The sequence below is a fragment of the Phoca vitulina genome, unplaced genomic scaffold (assembly GCF_004348235.1).
Source record: "Phoca vitulina isolate PV1807 unplaced genomic scaffold, GSC_HSeal_1.0 scaffold49, whole genome shotgun sequence".
NCBI lineage: Eukaryota > Metazoa > Chordata > Mammalia > Carnivora > Phocidae > Phoca > Phoca vitulina.
The window spans coordinates 9,483,394-9,506,125 of record NW_022589752.1 but is presented as its reverse complement, the minus strand read 5'-3'; the positions used below and the strand labels follow the sequence as shown (position 1 = coordinate 9,506,125).

The 22,732-nt window shown below is 38.9% G+C and overlaps 1 protein-coding gene and 1 pseudogene across 1 annotated transcript in view; both read right to left on the bottom strand.

Annotated features, from left to right (window-relative positions):
* DNM1L (dynamin 1 like) overlaps positions 1 to 22,495 on the bottom strand; it is a 52,175-nt gene extending 29,680 nt beyond the window's left edge. The window contains exon 1 of the mRNA XM_032432702.1: positions 22,258 to 22,495. Coding sequence (XP_032288593.1) covers positions 22,258 to 22,359 — 102 coding nt within the window. The 5' untranslated portion in view covers positions 22,360 to 22,495. The remainder of the gene's footprint in view (positions 1 to 22,257) is intronic.
* LOC116649662 lies at positions 4,247 to 6,135 on the bottom strand (annotated as a pseudogene).
* Positions 22,496 to 22,732: the final 237 nt, after the last annotated feature.

Sequence of the window (22,732 nt, the reverse complement as noted above, 5' to 3'; positions counted from 1 at the left end):
ACCTGAGCCGAATCCTGGATGCTCAACCAACTGAGCCACCCAGGCACCCCTCCACAGATTTTCTTTTAAAAGATTTTATCTATTTATTTGAGAGAGAGAGAGAGAGCTCGTACAAACAGACGGAGGGGCAGGCAGAGGGAGAGGGAGAAGCAGGCTCCTCGCTAAGCAGAGAGTCTGACACAGGGCTCGATCCCAGGACATTGGGATCATGACCAAAGCCAAGGCAGATGCTTAACCAACTGAGCCACCCAGATGCGCCCCCCCAGAGATTTTTTTTTATAACTCAACTATACTAACAAAGCACCATACAAAGAAATTAAAGAAAAATTACTGCAAAGATGTTTAAAATTAAAGTTTAGTTACATTTTCTATTATATGATCTTTATTTCTTTATAATAAAAAAAGAAAATATTAAAGTCCCACTCTCCCCCAAAAATTTAAAAAATAAAAAATAAAAGTCCCACTCCCCTATAATTTTCCCACCTTTTTCGATACTCCCAACCAAGTTTTCAAAACCTGTATAATACTGGTATGTAACATTATGCCTATGAGAGTATATTACTTTACATGGGGTAGTTCTATAATCTGCTTTTATTTTTAATGTAGCAATCATGGATAATACTCCATATCAATATACTAACTTCTTTGTTTAATAGTTAAGTAGTATTCTACTGTCTGTAAAGCCAAACATTGACTTGGGCATTTAAATGGTTTTCGCTATTAACAACGCTGCAGTGCACGTGCTTTATACATATAACCTTACTCACATATTACCTTATTAGTTTTATTCATTAAATGAAATGGCTGTGATTAAAGAGCATAGAGATTTTAAGCATTCACAGATATTGTCAGACTGCACACAAGATGGCAGGAACCAAGCCATACTTCCCATGTAATTTGCTGCACCGCCATCAGCACTGGGCATTATCACTTTTTTGAACTTCGGCTACTTTGATAGATGAACACTGACAACTCATTTAAATTTACATTCCTTTATTACTAAAGTCAAGGATCATTTTGTTTAAAGGCCTTCTGTATTTTTCAGTGATTGCTCAGATGCTGGCATTTTATGTTTCTTATTAGCTTATAAAGCTCTTTATCCATGTATTTCATTTTTTGTTCTGACTATTCCACAACTTTTTATTTTGAAAATTTCAAAGCCACAAGAGTTTTGAGAATTATTAACAGTGGATGTTCATATCTTAACAAAGATGCACCAATTAACGTTTTGACACATGCTTTAGGTCTGTTCTTAAACACACACACACTTCTTTTTCTTCTGTTCTATTTGAGAGTTAATTATATATATCACGACACTTCATCCCTAAATATTGCAGCATATCTATCTCTAAGAACATTTACAAGGGCATTCTTCTATATAACCATATCCAATGATCACATTCAGGAAACTTAACATAGATACAATACTAAAAAACAGTAGATTATCAAATAATATATAAAACCCTAATCTATACATCTTAAATGTTTATAAATTTTTCTTAACTTTATAATATTTTCTGTACAGAATATTTTTTCTATGCTATACTTCTTCCTAGTCAAAACTAGTACAACTTTTACTTTCATAGTTTCTACAAAGGCAAAAATCCTAAATTCATCTATTGTATCAAAAAGAATCTACAGAAAGCAGATGGCCCACTCAAGTTAGGTTAATTTAAGGAGAATTTATTTACAAGCAGACTGTATACAAAGCTGAAGATAAGGCTTACAGAAATCACAAGGGATAGTACAATAACCCAGGCTAGTAACAACAGAGAAGTTCTTAACCACCTATAAGCCATGAAGAAAGGATTTTGAGAAGAGGGAGAGCCAGCCCAAGGAATGTACATATGGAGAATGAGCCACAGGAATAAATATCCAAACTTTAATCTCCAATTCCTGCCAGGCTCCCCATTTCCAAATCCTATCAGATGCCAGAGAACATAGGGGCCCATTCATGTTGTCCAGAAAGGTCCCCTGTGATAAAGAACAGGAATGTTGACTGGAATGGTCAAATTGAAGAGTATGTTTCACACCTGATACTGCGAGGTTTTACTGTCTCGGTTTATGCCTCTCATTAAGAAAAATGGGGTGATTTCTATCATTTCTTTTCTGTATTCTGTATTCTAAAAAAATTTGAACATGGAAATTTCCTGTTCTTTATGCATTTGATAAAACCTGTCCATTATAAAAAAGAAACCATCTAACTCCCTGAATTTTCAAATTTACAGGTATAACTGCTTATAATATTCTTAGAAATTGTTCATTTTTCTTACTTCTAATATTGTCTTTATGTTGTTTGTTGTTTCTTCTAGCCAGATTTTCCAGTTGATTTTTTTTTTTTTTTAAGATTTTATTTATTTATTTGACAGAGAGAGACACAGCGAGAGAGGGAACACAAGCAGGGGGAGTGGGAGAGGAAGAAACAGGCTTCCCACGGAGCAGGGAGCCCGATGTGGGGCTCGATCCCAGGACCCTGGGATCATGACCTGAGCTGAAGGCAGATGCTTAACGACTGAGCCACCCAGGCACCCCTTCCAGTTGATTATTAAATTGATTTTACTGGTCAAATCTTTTACTGATTTCATTTTGTAATTATTTTTCTAATACTATTAATTTCCACTTCTTCCCTTCCCTCCTCCCCTGAAAAAGAGGGGTTATCTTTTCTTTTTAAAAATCCTGCAGTTAATTTAGCTTATTTCTCTGTCTCAGCTACCAACACTTGCCCCACCCATCCCATATACATACATACATTTCTCAAACTGAGTTGTCTCTATCTTTTCCTCTATACAAAGAATTATGATTCTCAAGGACACAGTTCATGACAGAATTAGAATACACAATTACTCATTTGCTTTTATTTCACATTACAGAGTCTCCAAATACTACCAATGTTACCACCACCAATAAGATAACTGAAAATAGCTTTTTAAATGTTTCGCATTTAATCCCTCCATTCTCTTTCCTACCTCTTTACAGACCATACTTTCCCCTTTTTTAGCCATCATTTGATTCTGCAAGTGTCATGCTAACATCAGTCCTTATATTAATGCCTCTCTAGACATTTTGATTCTCTGAAGCTTGTTCTCTAGTAGATTCCTCAGGAGAGCTAATGGAAACAATAATCTTCAAATTCTAGCATACATATAACCGTTTGTGACTTTTATACTTGAAAATCAGCTTGTTATATATAAGATCTTGGGCTCGTACACTCTTGAATATCTTAGATATAAAATTTCCACAATAAATTGTGTCTTCTCTCGTAAGTCTTCTCATAAATATGTCTTCTCTTGGGGCACCTGGGTGGCTCAGTCGTTAAGCATCTGCCTTCAGCTCAGGTCATGGTCCCAGGGTCCTGGGATCGAGCCCTACATCAGGCTCCCTCCTTGGCGGGAAGCCTGCTTCTCCCTCTCCCACTCCCCCTGCTTCTGTTCCCTCTCTTACTATGTCTCTATCTGTCAAATAAATAAATAAATTCTTTAAAAAAAAGTATGTCTTCTCTCATGAATGCTTACTGTTGAAAAGTATAACAATAATCTGATTTTCCTTCTAAGAGACTTTCTGAATTCTTGCCTGCATGTCTGAGGGCGTTCTATTTTTCCTTTAAAGTCCAATAATTTTACTAGACTATGTTCTATGTCAGAGTTGGTCTTTCTGTGCCAATGTTCTCAGGTATGTGCCGTGCTTTTTCAAAATGGAATTCCAAATCTATTTTTAGAATTCAGTTAAATTTTTAGTATCTGTTCTGTTCCCTTCCTAGCTTTATTTTCGGGGGGTGGGGGGGGCAGCTCCCATTATACATATGTTGGATCTTCTTTGCCTGTTTTCAGTATGTTAACTTCTGTCAAATTCGTTTTACAACTCTTTTTTACCCTTATTTTTTTTTCAGTTTCTCATAATTGTACATTTATAGTAGCATGCTTCAGTAACTTTAAAGTAAAAGGTAATGGTCCTATAAATTACTGATGAAGTACAATAAAGAATATCTATCTGTGTTGCACATTTAAATCACTTAAATTTTTTTAGTTTTTTAAAATATACTTTTTAAAGATTTTATTTATTTATTTGGCAGAGAGAAAGAGCACAAGCATGGGGAGAGGCAGAGGGAGAAGCAGGCTCCCGGCTGAGCAGGGAGCCTGATGGGGGGCTCGATCCCAGGACTCTGGGATCATGACCTGAGCTGAAGGGAGATGCTTAACCGACTGAGCCACCCAGGTGCCCCTAAATCACTTTAAAGAACTCTGTCATTATCCACATCAAGAGTTATCTACATAGATATTTATATAAAATGAAGAATATATTAGAATTAAACTGCTACCTGGTTTCCATTTTTCTTAAAATGACTTAATGTGCATAGATTGAGTCATATCTGAATATTCTCTACATGATGGACTCTCCACTTCTGAAATGTCATGATATGATATCCTTAAGGTTTGTTGATGATTATATAATATTCATTGCTGTTGAGGGTCAACAATTTCAAACGATACTTTATATTGAAATAAGACACTTACTGAATATTATTATTTTACTTCAAGTCTAATTTTAGTTCCAGAGAAGGCAGTGCTGTCTTAAAGGTTCAGATAAGGTTTTCTTTTTCTCTTACTCCAGGAAGATCACTTAACAACAAATACTTGAGGTTTCTTAAGTGATATAAAGCAATGATGCCTTTGTCTGTGATATTCCCACATGAAATTATTTCCATTTCCAATATGCTTTTTTGTAAATTTTCAGGTTTACCAAGTCTCTCCAGTCATCCTCAATATAATGACACTTGCATAGTCTTATTTTTTCAACATGCTGTAGGCCCTCCAGGTGATCAAATCCAATTCTCATGATACAAGAGCTGGTGGCATCCATCGCCTGAATCTTGTATTTGTCCAGAGGTCCTGTTGGGAGGTGGTTGTAGTCCTTCTGTCACCTCTCCTGGCCATGGTAGCGCACTGTGGCCCCACAGTGCAGCAGCCACTCAGATGCTGCCCTATCGGGTCCCACATCCTTGATGTGTTCATAATCCACTTTATTAAACACTGCATTCAACCAGCCCCAGAAGTTTCTGCAGTCACATGACCATGGGAGTTTCTTAGATATAAAAGCCACACAACTGCCGGGAAATTTCTCCAAACAGCATCATTTGATAGCGCCGGAGGTAGGGAGGGCTCTTACCCTTATTTTTAATGTCTTTCCTTTTCATCTTTCTCCCTCAAGGTACTGTCTGTTATGTTTATTTGTTCTTGTATTTCTTCGTTCCCTTCATTTTAAAATAAATGTTCTTTCATTTCTAGTATTTTACTAAGTTCTATCACCTAGTTTTTATTTTTTCTTATGCAAATTTGCTTTTTTAATGCCTTGTTGTGATTATGTCTTGTCTTGCCTTTTGTCTTAATATCTAATTGTTTTCATCTGTTTTGTGGATGTCTTTCTGGTGTGCTTTCTTGTCTACAGGGCTGCTATTCTGAGTCTCATTTTTCTTTAAAAATTGTGAGATTTGACAACATTTTCTAAACTTCAGAAAAAAGCTTGGCCTAGAATAGCTATTCTAACTTCACACTCTAAAACGCCCCTCATTTACATATAATGTTCAAAAATATAGTTCTTTGTTTTCTGATATCTTGTCTCTCTCTCCACCACTTTTACCAGGATCTTCTCTTTCCTTTGCTGTATTCTTCAGGCGATGCTCAGTTATATTCTCAGTTCTTTTGCACTCTGTTAATTGGTCCTGGAAAGGAGCTTTGGTTGGTTAGTTTTCAAAGTTTCACAAAGGTGCTCTAGACCCTTAAGACTTGATCACAGACCTCTCTCACACACCCATTATCTGTGTGTGCAAAACCCCATCCTGTTTCAGCTCTTACTCTTAAACTGGCCGTCCAAGATTTCCAGTGATTGCTTTTTGTCTATTTTTTGATTCCCAGATTCATCTGATGTTCCACTGCTTCCCTCTTCCTCTTCCTAATAGATAATAATACACAGGTCTTGGAGTTGTTTGTGGTTCGTCCCCAACCTACTGGTATTGGAGGATTTACAGAGAAACATGGTGAACTCATTTTCTTGTAAATGTTGCAGAGGCACCTGGTTGGCACAGTTGGTTAAGTGTCCAACTCTCAGTTTCAGCTTGGGTCATGATCTCAGAGTCCTGGGATCAAGCCCCACATCAGGCTCTGTGAGTCTGTTTGAGATGCTCTCTCCCTCTCTCTCCTGCTCATGCACGCTCACTCTCTCACTCTCTAAAATAAATCTTTAAAAAAATGTTGTAAATGATCGTGGGTTTTGGGTTTCCTATTCTATTTGTCCCATTTTTATGGGAAGGTCATACAGAGATTAGATAACTATTCTATCACTGTTGTCATCTCAGAAACCATAATATGGAAATTTAGCCCATTTGGAAAAACTGAGACTAATGCTTAATATTATACTTTTTTTACATTATTTAGTCATGAAAAGAAAGTACGGATACATGCTACAACATGGATGAACCTCAAAAACATTATGCTAAGTGAAAGAAGTCAGTCACAAAAGGCCACATATTTTTTGGATCCTGTTTATATGAAATGTCCAGAACAGGCAAGATAGTAGATTTCAAGTGGCTGCCAAGCACTGGGGATGGAGGGAAATGGGGAGGGACCACTAATGGATACAGGTTTCTTTTTTAGGATAATGAAATACCTAAAACTAGATTATGGTGATGGTTGCACAACTCTACAGACACGCTAAAAACTACTGATTATACATTTCAAGCGGGTGAACTTTACAGTATATAAACAACATCTCAATAAAGCTGTGAAAAAAAAAACAAAATAAAGGAGAAAAAAGTTTCAAATGAATTACAAATTTTAAAAAGTACTAGAGAATATTAAAGTATACCCTCCTGACTCCCTAATACTCTCTAGTTTGTACTAGAGAAAAGGAATTGATAATTCAACTACAGTAAAATTGAAATTTCTTTTACTCATACAAAAAAAATTAAGAGGAAAATATTTGTGATTCCCATAACTGAAAAAGAACTAGTAAGCAAAATGCAAAAATAACTTCTACAAATCAGTAAGAAAAAGATGAATAATCTAATAGAAAATAACGTGTTGAGATAATAACAGAAACTCACAAAAACAGAACCACAAAAGGACAAGAGAAAAGTTAAGATGTTCAAACTTGTTAATAATCAGGGAGATATAATAAAGCCACAATTAAATACCATAAATTTAAAACATGACAATAAACAAGAGTCCTGTCCAAGATGGCAACTTAAGATGCTGAACTCACCTCCTCCACAGACACACCAAATCTACACCTGATTATACAGCACTTCCTCCAAAGAACTGAGGTCAGCCTGAATAGCTTCTACACCACAAAACACAGAGAGGTCACACAGAAAATGGCAGAAGAGCTGGAGAAACCAGACAGCATAAGGAAGGGAACCTCTACCCCCAACGCTGTGAACTGCAGTAGGGAGGGATAGTATGAAGGGACTATGGGCAGATTCATCTGCCCTGGGGCACAGAAAAAGAACTATGGTTTAAAAAAGCAATTAGTATATAAAAGATTCAGCCATACAACTCCACCGAACAGTGGGGGAGCTGCTGGGACTCTCTCCAGACTAGAGAAGCTGGCAAGCGCCACAGTTTACGTTCACCTTCCACCTTGACAGTGGAGATGGGAGCAGGGTTCCAGGTGCCATAGCCAACCCACCACCTCAGAGAGTACCGGGCCATAGCCCACATCAGCCATAGCCACAGCCATCCCGTCAAGGCAGCACCAGTGTGGCACACATCAAGACACCCTTGGTCAGCACTCACTACGGCTCCAGCTGTCATGGCAAGGTAACAGGCACTAAGTACCCCCAGAACACCACAGGCCCACACCACCTTGACTCAAGACAGCTTGCAAGGGCACACCCCTGGCACAGAGCACTCCAGGACTACCTGGCTCACACCTGCCTGGATCCAGCCACTCTGCCAAGGGACCCCCTGCATGGAGCACCCCAGGAACCCCTGGCCCATGCTGGCTCAGTTCCAGCCACCTCACCAAGGAATCTCCTGAGTAGTGCACTCCAGATCCCCTGGCCTGCACTGTGTCTTGTCTGCAGTCACCTTACCAGGGCACCACCTGCACAGGGTGCTCCAGGATACCCTGGCCCACACAAGCCCTGGCTCCGGTCACCCCACCAGGGCACCCCCTGCACTGAGTACCCCGACATACCAGCTTGCACCCACTTCAGATTCAGCAATCCTGCCAGGGTGCCCTCAGTGTGGAGAACCCAAGGACCAGCTCATATCCACTTCAGCTTTAGCTGCCCTACCAGGGTGCCCTCTGTAGGGAGAGACCTAGGACCCCCAAGCTTGCACCCACTTCATCTTCAACTGTGCTGCCAGAGTACCCTCTGAGTGGAAAGCCCCTGGACCACCCAGGCCCATGCCCACTTCCTTGCTGGCCATTCCACCACGGCAGCCCCAGCACAGAGAGCCCCAGCACAGAGTGCCCCAGGGCCCCACTCCAGACACAGCTCCAGCCAGCCCAAGTCACCAAGCACACGCAGTCTACACAGGGGATGACTATACCCAAGACCACACCTTCAATTTAGGAGAAGTAGCTGTCCCACCCAATTCACAGAAACAAACGAAGAAAGTCAAGCAAAATGGGAGACCAAAGAATATGCTCCAAACAAAAGAACAGAACAAAACCTCAAAAAAATAACTAAATGAAACAGAGATAAGCAATATGCCTGATAAGGAGTTTAAAGTAACGATAATATAGATGTTCTCCAGACTGCTGAGAAGAGTGGGAGAACTCAGTGAGACCTTCAATAAAGAGATAGTAAACACTAAAAAGATGTAATCAAATTTGAAGAAAACATTAACTAAAATGGAAAATACACTAGAGAGAATCAACAGCACATTAGAGGATACAAAAGATTGGATCAGCAATCTGGAAAACAAGGTAATGGAAAGCATCCAAGCTGAAGAGCAAAAAGAAAAAAAGAATTTTTTTAAAATGACAATTAGGGGCGCCTGGGTGGCTCAGTCGTTAAGCATCTGCCTTCAGCTCAGGTCATGATCCCAGGGTCCTGGGATCGAGTCCCACATCGGGCTCCCTGCTTGGCAGAAAGCCTGCTTCTCCCTCTCCCACTCCCCCTGCTTGTGTTCCTGCTCTCGCTATCTCTCTCTCTGTCAAATAAATAAATAAAATCTTAAAAAATAAATAAATAAAATAAAATAAAATAAAATGACAATTAGGCTAAGGGATCTCTTGGACAACATCAAGTGAATTGACATTCACATTATAAGGGTCCCAGAAGAAGAGAGGGGAAAAAAAGATATGAAGAAATAATAGCTAAAAACTTCCCTGACCAAGAAGGGAAGGAAACAGACATCCAAGTTCAAGAAGCACAAAGAGTTGCAAACAAGATGAACCCAGGAAGCCTACAGCAATACAACATAATTTAAATGGCAAAAGTTAAAAATAGAGAATTTAAAAAGCAGCAGGAGAGAAGAAAAAAATTATGTAGAAGGGAAACCTCATAAGGCTATCAGCAGATTTTTTGGGAGAAACTTTGCAGCCAGAAAGGAGTGGCATGATATATTCAAAGGGCTAAAAGGAAAAACATCTACAACCAAAAATACTACACCCAGCAAGGTTATCATTCAGAATTGAAGGAGAGATAAAGAGTGTCTCAAACAAAAATTAAAGAAGTTCATTGCCACTAAACCAGCCTTACAAAAAATTATAAAGTTGACTTCTGTAAGTGGGGGGGGGAAAAGCCATAATTAGAAATAAGAAAATTATGAGAAAAAGATGTAAAATATACCATATACATAAAACATGGAGGAGGGAGTAAAAAAGTTTTTTTTGAATGTGTTCAAACTTAAGTGACCACCAACTTAATATAGACTGCTATATACTTAGGACCCTACATATGAATCTCATGGTAAATACAAACCCAAAACCTGTAATAGATACACAAAAAACAAGGAAAACGAAAATAAAGCATAACACTACAGAAAGTCATCAATAACAAGGAAAGAGAGCAAAAGGAACAGAGAAGAACTACAAAAACAACCAGAAAACTATTAACAAAATGGCAAAAAGTACACACCTATCAATAATTATTTTAAATGTAAATAGACTAAATGCTCCACTAATCAAAAGACATAGGGTGGTGAAATGGATTAAAAAAAAAAAAAACTCCTTTATATAATGCCTACAAGAAACTCACTTCAGACCTAAAGATACATAAAACCTGAAAGTATGGAAAACGACATACCATGCAAACAGAAATGAAAAAAAAATGCTGGAGTAGCAATACTTTTATCAGACAAAAATGGACTTTAAAACAATGACTGTAACAAAAGACAAAGAAGGGCATTACATAATGATAAACAAGTCAATCCCGCAGGAGTATATAACAATTGTAAATATCTACACACCCAAAATTGGAGCACCTATATACATAAAGCAAATATTAAGACACAAAAGGAAAAATTAATAGTAATACAATAATAGTAGAGGACTTTAACATCCCACTTACATTAATGGACAGATCATCCAGGCAGAAATTCAATAAAGGAACAGTGTCTTTGTTTGGGGCTTGAACTCACAACTCCGAGATCAAGACCTGAGCCGAGATCAAGAGTCGGACACTTAACCAACTGAGCCACCCAGGCACCCCAAGGAACAGTGTCTTTGAATGACACATTAGACCAGATGGACTTAAATATATACAGAATATTCCATCCAAAAACAGAATACACATCCTTTTGTTGGAACACTCACCAGGACAGATCACATGTTAGGCTACAAAAACAAGTCTCAACAAAGTTAAGATGGAAATCATATCATGCATCTTTTCTGACTACAAGAGTATGAAACTAAAAATGAATTACAAGAAAAAAACTGGGAAAACCACAAACACGTGGACACTAAACAACACAGTAATAAGCATCGAACTGGTCAATGAAGAAATCAAATAGGAAATCAAAACATACATGGAGACAAATGAGAATATAAACACAATTGTCCAAATCTTTAAATGTGGCAAAAAACAATTCTTAAAGGAAAATTTACAGTGATACATGCCTCATCAAGAAATAAGAAAAATCTCAAATAATCTTCCACCTAAAATAACGAGAACAAGAACAAAGCCCAGAGTGAATAGAAGGAAATAATAAAGATTAGAACACAAATAAATGAAACAGAGACTGATAAAACAGTACAAAAAAAAAAACAAATCAATGAAACCAAGAGCTAGTTCTGTGAAAATAAAACAAAATTGATAAGCTTTTAGCCAGAATTATCAAGAAAAAAAGAGGACACAAAATCAGAAATGAAAGAGAACAACCAACACCACAGAAATAGGATTGAGAGACTACAAAAAAAAAAAATTAATACGCCAGCAAATTGACAACCTAGAAAAATGGATAAATTCCTATAAACATACAATCTTCCAAAACTAAATCAGGAAGAAATAGAAAATCTGAACAGACCAATTACTCGTAACAAAACTGAATTGGTAAAAACAAAAACAAAAACTCCCAACAAATAAAAGCCCAAGACTAGATGGCTTCACAGGTGAATTCTACTAAACATGTAAAGAAGAGTTAATACCTATTCTCAAACTATTCCAAAAAAATAGAAAAGGAAGGAAAACTTCTAAATTCATCCTATGAGGCCAGCATTACCCTGCATTATCAAAACCAGATAAAGACACCACAAAAAAAGAAAACTACAGGCCAATATCTTTGATGAACATAGATGCAAAAATCCCCAACAAAATATTAGCAAACTGACTCCAACAATACGTTAAAAAAATCATTCACGGCACACCTGGATGGCTCAGTCGGTTAAGCGTCTGCCTTCGGCTCAGGTCATGACCCCAGGGTCCTGGGATCAAGTCCCGCATCAGGCTCCTTGCTCAATGAGAAGCCTGCTTCTCCCTCTGCCTGTAGCTCCCCCTGCTTGTGCGCTGGCTTGCTCTCTCTCTGACAAATAAATAAATAAAATCCTGAAAAAAAAAATCATTCACTACAATCAAGTGGGATTTATTCCTGGGATGCAGGGTGGTTCAATATCCATAAATCAATCAGTATGCTACATCACATCAACAAAACAAAGGATAAGAACCATATGATCATTTCAATAGATGCAGAAAGAGCATTTGACAAAGTAAAAAAATCCATTCATCAGGGCACCTGGGTGGCTCAGTCGGTTAAGCGACCAACTCTTGGTTTCGGCTCAGGTCATGATTTCAGGGTTGTGAGATCGAGCCCCACACTGGGCTCCACGCTCAGTGGGGAGTCTGCTTGAGATTCTCTCTCTCCCTCTCCTTCCCGCTCTGCTGGTCCCCTGGCTCACACTCTCTAAAATAAATAAAACCTTAAAAAAAAATCCATTCAACAAAGTAGGTTTAGAGGAGACATACCTCAACATAATAAAGGCCATATGTGAAAAACCCAAAGCTAACATCATCCGCAATGGGGAAAAACTGCGAGCTTTTCTCCTAAGATCAGGAACAAGATAAGGATGTCCACTCTCCCCACTTTTATTCAACATAGTACTCTAAGTCCTAGCCACAGTAATCAGACAAGAAAAGAAATAAAGGCATTCAAATTGGTAAGGAAAAAGTAAAACTTTCATTATCGGCAGATTATGTGATACTATATATAGAAAACCCTAAAGACTCCACCAAAAAACTACTAGAACTGATAAATGAATTCAGGAAAGTTGCAGAATACAAAGTCAATATACAGGTATCTGTTGAATTTCTATACACTAATAATGAAGCAGCAGAAAGAAATGAAGAACACAGTCCATTTACAATTGTGCCAAAAATAATAAAATACCAAAGAATAAACATAACCAAGGAGGTGAGAGACCTGTATTCTAAAAACTATAAAATACTAATGAAAGAAAATAAAGATGACACAAACAAAATAGAAAGATATTCCATGGTCATGGATTGGGAGAACAAATATTGTTAAAATGTCCATACACCCAAAGCAATCTACAGACTTAATGCAATCCATATCAAATACTTTTCACAGAACTAGAACAAATAATCCTAAAAGTTGTATGGAACCACAAAAGACCCCAAATACCCAAAGTAATCTGGAAAAAGAAGAACAAAACGGGAGATTATCACAATCCCAGATTTCATGATACACTACAAAGCTATATTAATACAAACAGTATAGTACTGGCACAAAAACAGACACCTAGATCAAAGGAACAGAATAGAGAGCCTAGAAATAAATGCACAATGGTTGATTAATCTATAGCAAAGGAGGCAAGAATATGCAATGGGAAAAAGACAGTCTCTTCAACAAATAGTGCTAGGAAAACTGGACTACATACAGAATGAAACTGGACCACTTTCTTACACCATACACAAAAATAAACTCAAAAAAGGGGCGCCTGGGTGGCTCAGTGGCTTAAGCATCTGCCTTCGGCTCAGGTCACGATCCCAGGGTCCTGGGATCGAGCCCCGCATCAGGCTCCCTGCTCCGTGGGAAGCCTGCTTCTCCCTCTCCCACTCCCCTTGCTTGTGTTCCCTCTCTGGCTGTATCTCTCTGTCAAATAAATAAATAAAATCTTTAAAAAAAAAAAAACTCAAAATGGATTAAAGACCTAAATGTGAGACCTGAAACCATAGAAATCCTAGAAGAGAGCATATGTCAGAGCAATATTTTTCTAGACATGTCTCCTAAGGCAAGGGAAACAAAAATAAACTATTGGGACTATATCAAAATAAAAAGGTCTGCACAGCAAATGAAACAATTGACAAAACTAAAAGCCGGTCTACTGAATGGGAGAAGATAGTTGCAAAGGACATACCCAAAAAAGGGTTAGTATCCAAAATATAAAAGAACTTACACAACTCAATACCAAAAAAACAAATAATCCAATTAAAAATGGGCAAAAGACGGGGCGCCTGGGTGGCTCAATCGTTAAGCGTCTGCCTTCAGCTCAGGTCATGATCCCAGGATCCTGCGATCGAGCCCTACATCGGGCTCCCTGCTCCGCGGGAAACCTGCTTCTCCCTCTCCCGCTCGCTCCCCCTGCTTGTGTTCCCTCTCTCGCTGTGTCTCTCTCTGTCAAATAAATAAATAAAATCTTTAAAAAAATAATAAAAAAATTTAAAAAAATAAAAATGGGTAAAAGACATGAACAGACATTTCTCCAAAGAAGACATAGGGATGACCAACAGACACATGAAAAGATGCTCAACATCACAACTCAAGGGAAATGCAAATCAAAACCACAATGAGATACCACCTCACACCTGTCAGAATAGCTTAAAAACGTCAGAAATAACTAGTGTTGACAAGAATGTGGAGAAAAAGGAACGCTTGTGCACTGTTGGTGGGAATGCAAACTGGTGCAGCCACTTTGGAAAACAGTATGGAGGGTCCTTGAAAAATTGAAAATAGAATTACCATATGATCCAATAATTCCACTACTGGGTATTTACCCAAAAAATACAAAAATGTTAATTTGAAAAGACATATGCACCCTTTCAGGGTTTTGTTTTGTTTTTTTTTAATTTTATTATGTTATGTTAATCACCATACATCATTAGTTTTTGATGTAGTGTTCCATGATTCATTGTTTGCGTATAACACCCAGTGCTCCATTCAGTACATGCCCTCTTTAATACCCATCACCAGGCTAACCCATCCCCCACCCCCTCCCCTCTAGGACCCTCAGTTTGTTTCTCAGAGTCCATAGTCTCTCATGGTTCATCTCCCCCTCCGATTTCCCCCCCTTCATTTTTCTCTTCCTACTATCTTTTTTTTTTTTTTTTTTTAACATATAATGTATTATTTGTTTCAGAGGTACAGGGCTATGATTCAACAGTCTTACACAATTCACAGCGCTCACCATAGTACATACCCTCCCCAATGTCTATCACCCAGCCACTCCATCCCTCCCACCCTCCACCACTCCAGCAACCCTCAGTTTGTTTCCTGAAATTAAGAATTCCTCATATCAGTGAGATCATATGATACATGTCTTTCTCTGATTGACTTATTTCGCTCAGCATAATACCCCCCAGTTCCATCCACGTCGTTGCAAATGGCAAGATTTCATTCCTTTTGATGGCTGCATAATATTCCATCGTATATATATACCACATCTTCTTTATCCATTCATCTGTCAATGGTCCCTTTCAGTTTTTGCAGCATTATTTACAATAACCAAATTATGGAAGCAGCCCAAGTTTCCACTGACAGATAAATGGATAAGAAGGTGTGGTGTGTATATATAGGATAGATGGACAGAGAGATGGATAGATGGATACATACATATACAGACACACACACACACACGGAATATTACTCAGCCATAAAAAATGAAATCATGCCACTTATAATAACACGGATCAATCTAGAAAGTATAATGCTAAGTGAAGTAAGTCAGAGAAAGACAAATACCATATGATTTTACTCGTATGTAGACTCTTAACTATAGAGAACTGATGGTTACCAGATTGGGGGTGGGAGGTGTGAAATAAGTAAAGGGGTTTTTAGGAGTACACTTATGATGAGCACTGAATAATGTACAGAATTGTGGAATCAAGATATTGTACACCTGAAACTAATATAACACTGTATGTTAAGTGAATTGGATTTAAAATTTAAGAAAAAAAACACATTAGACCAGACAGAGTTAAGAGATATACATAGAACATTCCATCCAAAACTAACAGAATACACATTATTCTCAAGCGCACATGGAACACTCTCCAGCATAGATCATATATCAGGCCACAAAACAAATCCTAGTAAGTTTAAGAATACTGAAATGATGGGGCGCCTGGGTGGCTCAGTCAGTTAAACATCTGCCTTCGGCTCAGGTCAGGATCTCAGGGTCCTGGGATGGAGCACTGAGTCAGGCTCCCTGCTCAGCAGGGAGCCTGCTTCTCCCTCTCCCTCTGTCTGCCGCTCCCCCTGCTTGTGCTTTCTCTCTCTCTCTCTCTCTCTCTCTCTGTGTCAAATAAATAAATAAAAAGTCTTTAAAAAAAAGTCTCTTATAAGAATACTAAAATGGTATCAAGCATCTTTTCCAACCACAATGGTATTAAAACAGGAATCAATTACAAGAAGACTGAAAAATCTGTAAATATGTGGCGATTAGACAACATGCCACTGAACAAACAATGGATGAAAAAATAAAAAAAAATAGCTCAAAACAAATGAAAATAAAATATACCAAAACTTACAGGATGCAGCACAAGCAGTTCTAACAGAGAATCTCATAGTGATAAATGCCTATATTAACAAACAAGAAAGATCTCAAACAACCTAACTTTACACCTCAAGGAACTAGAAAAGGAAGACTAAATTAATCCCAAAATTAGTAGTAAAGGGATGAAATATACCAAAGATCAAAACAAACATAAATGAAATAGAGACCGAAAAGAGAACAGAAAAAAAAAAAAAATCAATGAAATGAAGAGCTGTTGTTTTGAAAAGATAAAAAATACACAAACCTTTAGCTAGGCTTGCCCCAAAAAAAACGAGGACTCGAAATCAGAAATAAAAGAGGAGATGTTAATCACAAAAATACAAAAGATCTTAAAAGACTACTCTAATACACACATGCATGTGCAATGGAATACTATTCAGCCATAAAAAAGGAAAGAAATCCTGCTATTTGCAACAACATAGATGGATCTTGACAGCATTACACTAACTGAAATAAGTCAGAGAAAGACAAATACCTACATGTGGAATCTAAAAAAAAGCAAAAAAGAAGTCAGAGATACAGAGAACAGATTACTGGCTGTCAGTAGCAGGAGGTAGGTGAAGTGGGTGAAGGTGGCCAAAGGTGGTCAAAGGTACAAACTCCCAATAAAGTAAGTCCTGGGAACGTAATGCACAGTATGGTGACGACAGATAATAATACTGTACTTTCTATTTGAAAGTTGCTAAGACAGTAAATTTTAAGTTTTCACAAGGAAAAAAAATGTAACTATGTGTGTTGAAGAATATTAACTAGACTTACTGTGGTGATCATTTCACTATATATGTATATCAAATCATTATGTTGCACTCATGAAACTAATACAATGCTGTATGTCAATTATATCTCAATTACAAAAAATTATGTCAACAGATTCACATACAGACCAAACAAAACATGCTTACAGGTTCTCATTTTTACCTATTACGAATAATGTTGGCTTCCTCAACAACTGGTTAGAACAGTGCTTGTTTTCCCCAGTGATTTAAACACCCACTATCCACACTCTTTCCAGGAAGGTGAGTGGCTACAGAAATTCCAGTATGGCAAGTAAAAGGCAGCTTGCTCCGAAAACAGGGCTCACTTGGCACTGCAATGCTTTCTGCTTTTTTCATCTCCACATATTCCCCAAATTGATTCACTATCTATATATTTAAGGGTTAGAGATTTGTGTGCCTGGTCTTAGTGTCATCTTTCGGTTTCTTCCAAATTGTACTGTATTGAAATTTATACTGTATAGAAATATATAACTTTGGATTTGTATTTTGAGACTGAGCCTTTCACTGGAAAGGCTCTGACGTATTTTTAGCTTTTTCTCTCTGATAACTACCATCAGTTGGAAATAGTAGGTGGCAAATATTCACTCATGACACATTACCCAAAACTGATTCAGTTTTTAACTAAGTTTTTATTTTTCATTGTCTAAGACAGGCCTCTTAATTCTTTGATAATAATGAGATAAAAATGTATTTTTCTTAATTTTTTAACTTTTTATTTGTAGTGAAAGAAGCCAGACATAAATGATCACATATTTTAAATTCCATTTCTATGAACTCTCCAGAATAGGTAAATCCACAGAGACAGAAAGAAGATTGGTGGTTGCCAGGGACTGGAGGGACAATGAAAAATCGGAAGTGATTGCTTAATGGGTATGGAGTTTTCTTTTTGGGTGATAAAAACGTTTCAGACCTAGAAGGAGATGGTGATTGCACAACACCATGGATGTACTGAATGGCAATGAACTGTACACTCTGAATGGCAAGTTTTATGTTATATAAATTTCACCTCATTTTTAAGTTTAAAAAAAAGGAAGCAGCACATGAGCTATATAAAGAAACTAGGAAAAAAAGAAAAATATAAGTTTACCTAAAAATATTCACAAGAAATCAATATAGGAATGAAAATTATGATCAATATTTGGCAGGAAATTACTAAACTTAATGAAATCGTCACCTCTATGAACACAAGACAAATGAAGGTATATCCAGCAGGAAAGGGCAAGATTTCAGGAACTAAAATATAGATAGCAGTGTGGGGGGTGGAGGGTGCTTTTTTTTAAGATAAAGAATTCTAGAATAATTTAGCACTTTTTTAAAAAAGATTTTATTTATGAGAGAGAGAGAGAGATGGGGGAGGGGCAGAGGGAGAAGTAGCGTCCCTGCTGAGCAGGGAACCCAAGGGGGCTCCTACCCAGGATCCTGGGATCATGACCTCAGCCAAAGGCAGACCTTTAACTGACTGAGCCACGCAGGCACCCCGATTTAGCCCTTTTTTAAAAAAAGACAATAACAAGAATTGGTGAGGATGTGCAGAAACTGAAGCCCTCATACACTGATGGAGGGAATGTAAAATGAAATAGCCACAATCAAAAACAATGTGGCAGTTCCTCAATGTTAAACAAGAGTCACCAAATGACCCAGCAATTCCACTCCTAGGTATATACCCAAGAGAACTGAAAATATGTCCTCAGGACAACTTGTAAACAATGTTCATAGCATTATTCATGATAGCCAAAAAGTGGAAGCAACCTGGTATTCATCAACTAATGAATGGATAAGCAAACTGTGGCAAATCTATACAATGGAATTTTAGCCATAAAAAGTAATGAAGTAAATACATGGATGAACCTAAAAAACATGCCGAGCAAAAGAAGCCAGACACAAAGAGCCACATATTGTATGATTCCGTTACATTGAAATGTTCAGAACAGACAAATCCATAGAGACATAAGATAGATTGGTGGTTGCCAGGGAATGGGAAAGGGGGCTGCGCAGCGAGGAACGACGGCTAATGGGTACAGAGTTTCTTTCCTGCATAATAGAAACATTCTTTAAAAAAAAAAGGTTCGGGAATTAGATAGCGGTGAAGGTGGCATAACCTGGTGAGTATACTAAAACTGAATTTTACACGGGTGAATTTTATGTCGTATGAATTAAATTTTAATATTTGAAATGTTAAATTAAAAAGAAAGAAAAGGTTGGTCTGGAATCAGGTCATTTAAAACCCAAGATTCCTTTTTGAATTACTAAAGGTGGAGTGCTGAAATCACTGAAATAAAAGGTAAAATGAAAAGTTCCTTACTAGCAACTCCGAGCCGGCATCTCAGGTTGGTGTCATCGGCACTGGGATTCCTCTACTGGGCGGTGGTTTGGATTACACACCTGGGAGGGCTCCCCTTCTAATTCTCAACTTAAAAAAGTGATTAAACTTCCCAAGTTGAGTCACAAAAGTTGTTTAAGTCTACCTCCTTCTCCACCTGCAAAGTACACCATGGTCCAAAAGTATCAACCTTTTCTCTCCCCTCTTCAGGGCTTTCCACACAGATGGTCTCAGAGAAAAAAGAAAACTACTTAGTTAAACCAGAAAAGCTGTGAATGATCTACAGCTATAAACATGATTCCCTCTCAACTCCTCCAACTCTCTAGGCTTGAAATAAGTATTACTTGGGCAATTTAAGAAATCAAAATTTAAAACATTAGCAAGAATGCCACCAAGATCAACATGCTACTGGATGGTAGTATGCCCTTAGGCTCAGCTTCCCTGTCTTTTCCAGTTTCATGCATCTTAAAGTCAAAGACGCACTAAAATTCTTTTCAATTAGGATCTATGAACCATCCGCATCAGAATCACCTATGATGCCTGGCCGAACCTAGACTTAGAAAATCGAAATCTCTGGGGATGGAATCCAGGAACTTATTTTCAAAGTGATTCTTACATACACTTAAGTTTGCAAATCACTGTTCTAAAAAGTTCAAAAAAATGGGACCTACAGCCATTTAAGATATGGGTAATGTGTAAGGTAGAGACTATACCTGTGTTATGAAGACATCATCACCGCTACTGAGTTCACCTGTCAGAACACTTATGTCTGGAACTCACTCATTGTACACTACTCCATTAAATAGGAATGTAATGCATGTGCTGTATAAATATACAAAACATTAAATGGCATAGATGACAAAGTAGTGGTGTACTTGTATTCAAGTCAAGTGAAAGAGATTTTCTTCAACATACTGAGGAAAACATGGAAAAAAAGACATTGTTTCTTATTTATTTCTTCTGTACCTTAATAATAAAGGAGTGAATTTCAGCTAATAAAGACCTAAACGGAGATAAATTTCATTAAATCAAGTCTTGAAAAACTAATTTCCCCAGGGCACCTGGCTGACTCAGTCAGTAGAGCATATGACTCTTGATCTCAGGGTTTTAAGTTCAAACCCCATGTAGAGTGTACTTAAAACAACAATTAATTTCCCTTCTGAGTAATTTCAAACATCAACACACAAACGCGGCACATACCTATCACTACTAGGATGGTTTTTGCTAGCACACAAAAATGACTTTCCTAACAGTGAGATCTTTACTTTTCTACTCTGACCCTCCCAATTCTGCCAATAGGCTTACTCACGGAAATAAACTCAATTTTGTGTAAGAAAAATCCTTCTTGATTTTAAACTATTTATGTTGATACACAACAGCCCTGATTCTTTCACTGCTTCAAGCTTAAAAAGCATGGAGAATCTCAAAAGTATATGGAAAGTTTCTGGTCCACAGACAGGAAACACTTCCAAATTACCACTAAAGAAGGTTTATTTCACCTCCTTTAATTCTATTTTCAAAAACAGATCCGTTTTGATGACAGAAGTCCAGTGTTTTAAAATATTATCTAGTTACAGTGAGCAATATTCATTCATTCAAAGTATTTATAGAGCACTCACTACATACCCCAGACTGTTCCAGAGCTAGGAACAGGAACACAGCAGTGAACAAAACATGCTAAACGAAAATACTGCTCACAATATTATACTGATGATTCAGTGTCCAATCATTACAAATATTGAGTTACAAATACTATAATATATGTAGGCAGGAAAGACCAGAATCGATAGCAACCCTACAGCAGACCAAGCAAATGTGTTTCTGAAATAATTTCTATTACTATATTTAAAAGCAAAAAAAGTGCAAGATGTCTATGGTCTCCAAGGTTTCCAGTGTTTGAATATATTCTATAGTATTCTCTCTCATAATATTTATACTCTACACTAAAATACTGTAGCAAGATATAGCAATAGAAAATGGGTAAACTGAAATGAATACACAAAAGCAATATACCAAGTAATCTCTAAAATGCGTTTCTCTGAACTCTAATAAAAGTCCTAGGATTCTTTTTAAACCCAAGAAAAGCAGTAGGCAGAGAAAATAAAACTTGTACTTCTCCTCCGTCACTCTAGAAATAATTTATTTCTTCAACATTTCTGCATATAAAAAATTATGCTATCTATGAGACCCAAAATGAAAAGACCAGAGAACCTTGATGCCCAATTTTGATGGAAGACAAAAACCACAGCCTACTCAGAAATAACTGGTTATTCCTTCCTCAAACCCAGATACAGGTGGTTTCGGGGCGTGTTTTTTGTTTGTTTGTTTGTTTGTTGCTTTTTGTTTTTCTATAACTACTTCGGCGTTTCCGAAACCTGAAGGGATTGCACTGCAGGAAGACACTCAGGTGCCACACAGCTGCGGCCTTCGCAGCCCCGACCCCGCAGTTCCAAAACTGACTCCGCAGCCCCTGAGCAAGGCAAGAAGGGGAATAAAAAAAACCCTGCCGCCCTAAAACCAACCGAGGAAGGGCTGGCCGGCCCACCACAAGCCCAGTGTGGCCCCGCGTGCCCCGCGCGTCCCCCAGGTGCCCTTGCAAACAGCGGCCCGCTGGGCAAGCCGCGCCCGGTCCCCGCGGACTCCAGTTCAGCCCGCCGGCCGGTCCCTCCCCTAGCCCGCCCCCGGGACTCGCCGGGCCCGCCGCGCCGGCTCCGCCCCTCGCCTTCCGACCCGGCCGGGATACCCAGGCCCGAAGCAACGCAGCCCTAGGCGGGAAGGCGCGGGCAGAGCCCCGGGAGCCCCCGCGCCCCCAGCAGCGCATTGCCCCTACAGGCCGCAAAGGCCAGCTGGGAGCGGGCGCTGCCGCAGCCCCCCACCAGGCCCGCGCCCCGGACTCTGGCCTGGGCGGACGCCGCCCTCGTCTCTTACCTGCGTTCCCACCACGACGATCTGAGGCAACTGGATGATGTCGGCGCCTACCGTGTTGAAGACATCCTGGAGCTTGTTGATAACAGGAATTAGCGCCTCCATGACTCCGAAAACACGGGACCCTCGCCCGGCCGGCCGCGGCAATGAATGGGGCCGGGGCCCAGAGTCCGCCTCCTTCCTCCTCTCCTCCGCCCTCTCCTCGGGAGCCGGCACCCATTGGACCCCGCCCGCCCGCTACCTGCCCCCTCCCGGCAGGCCACGCGCTAAGAGGAAGGTGGAGAAAGACAAAGTCTGCCGGGAGTTGTAGTTCTCGGGGGAACGCCGAGGCCTACGGCTTCCAGAAGGCTGCGCGGCGCTGGGCGGGCGGAAAGCCAGGAGCACCCGCAGGGTTCACCCGCGCCTATCAAAAGAGTAGGGAGCGAGGATCGGAGAGTAGGAGGGAAGAGATACATTTATGCCTGTGTTCGGGGCGTAA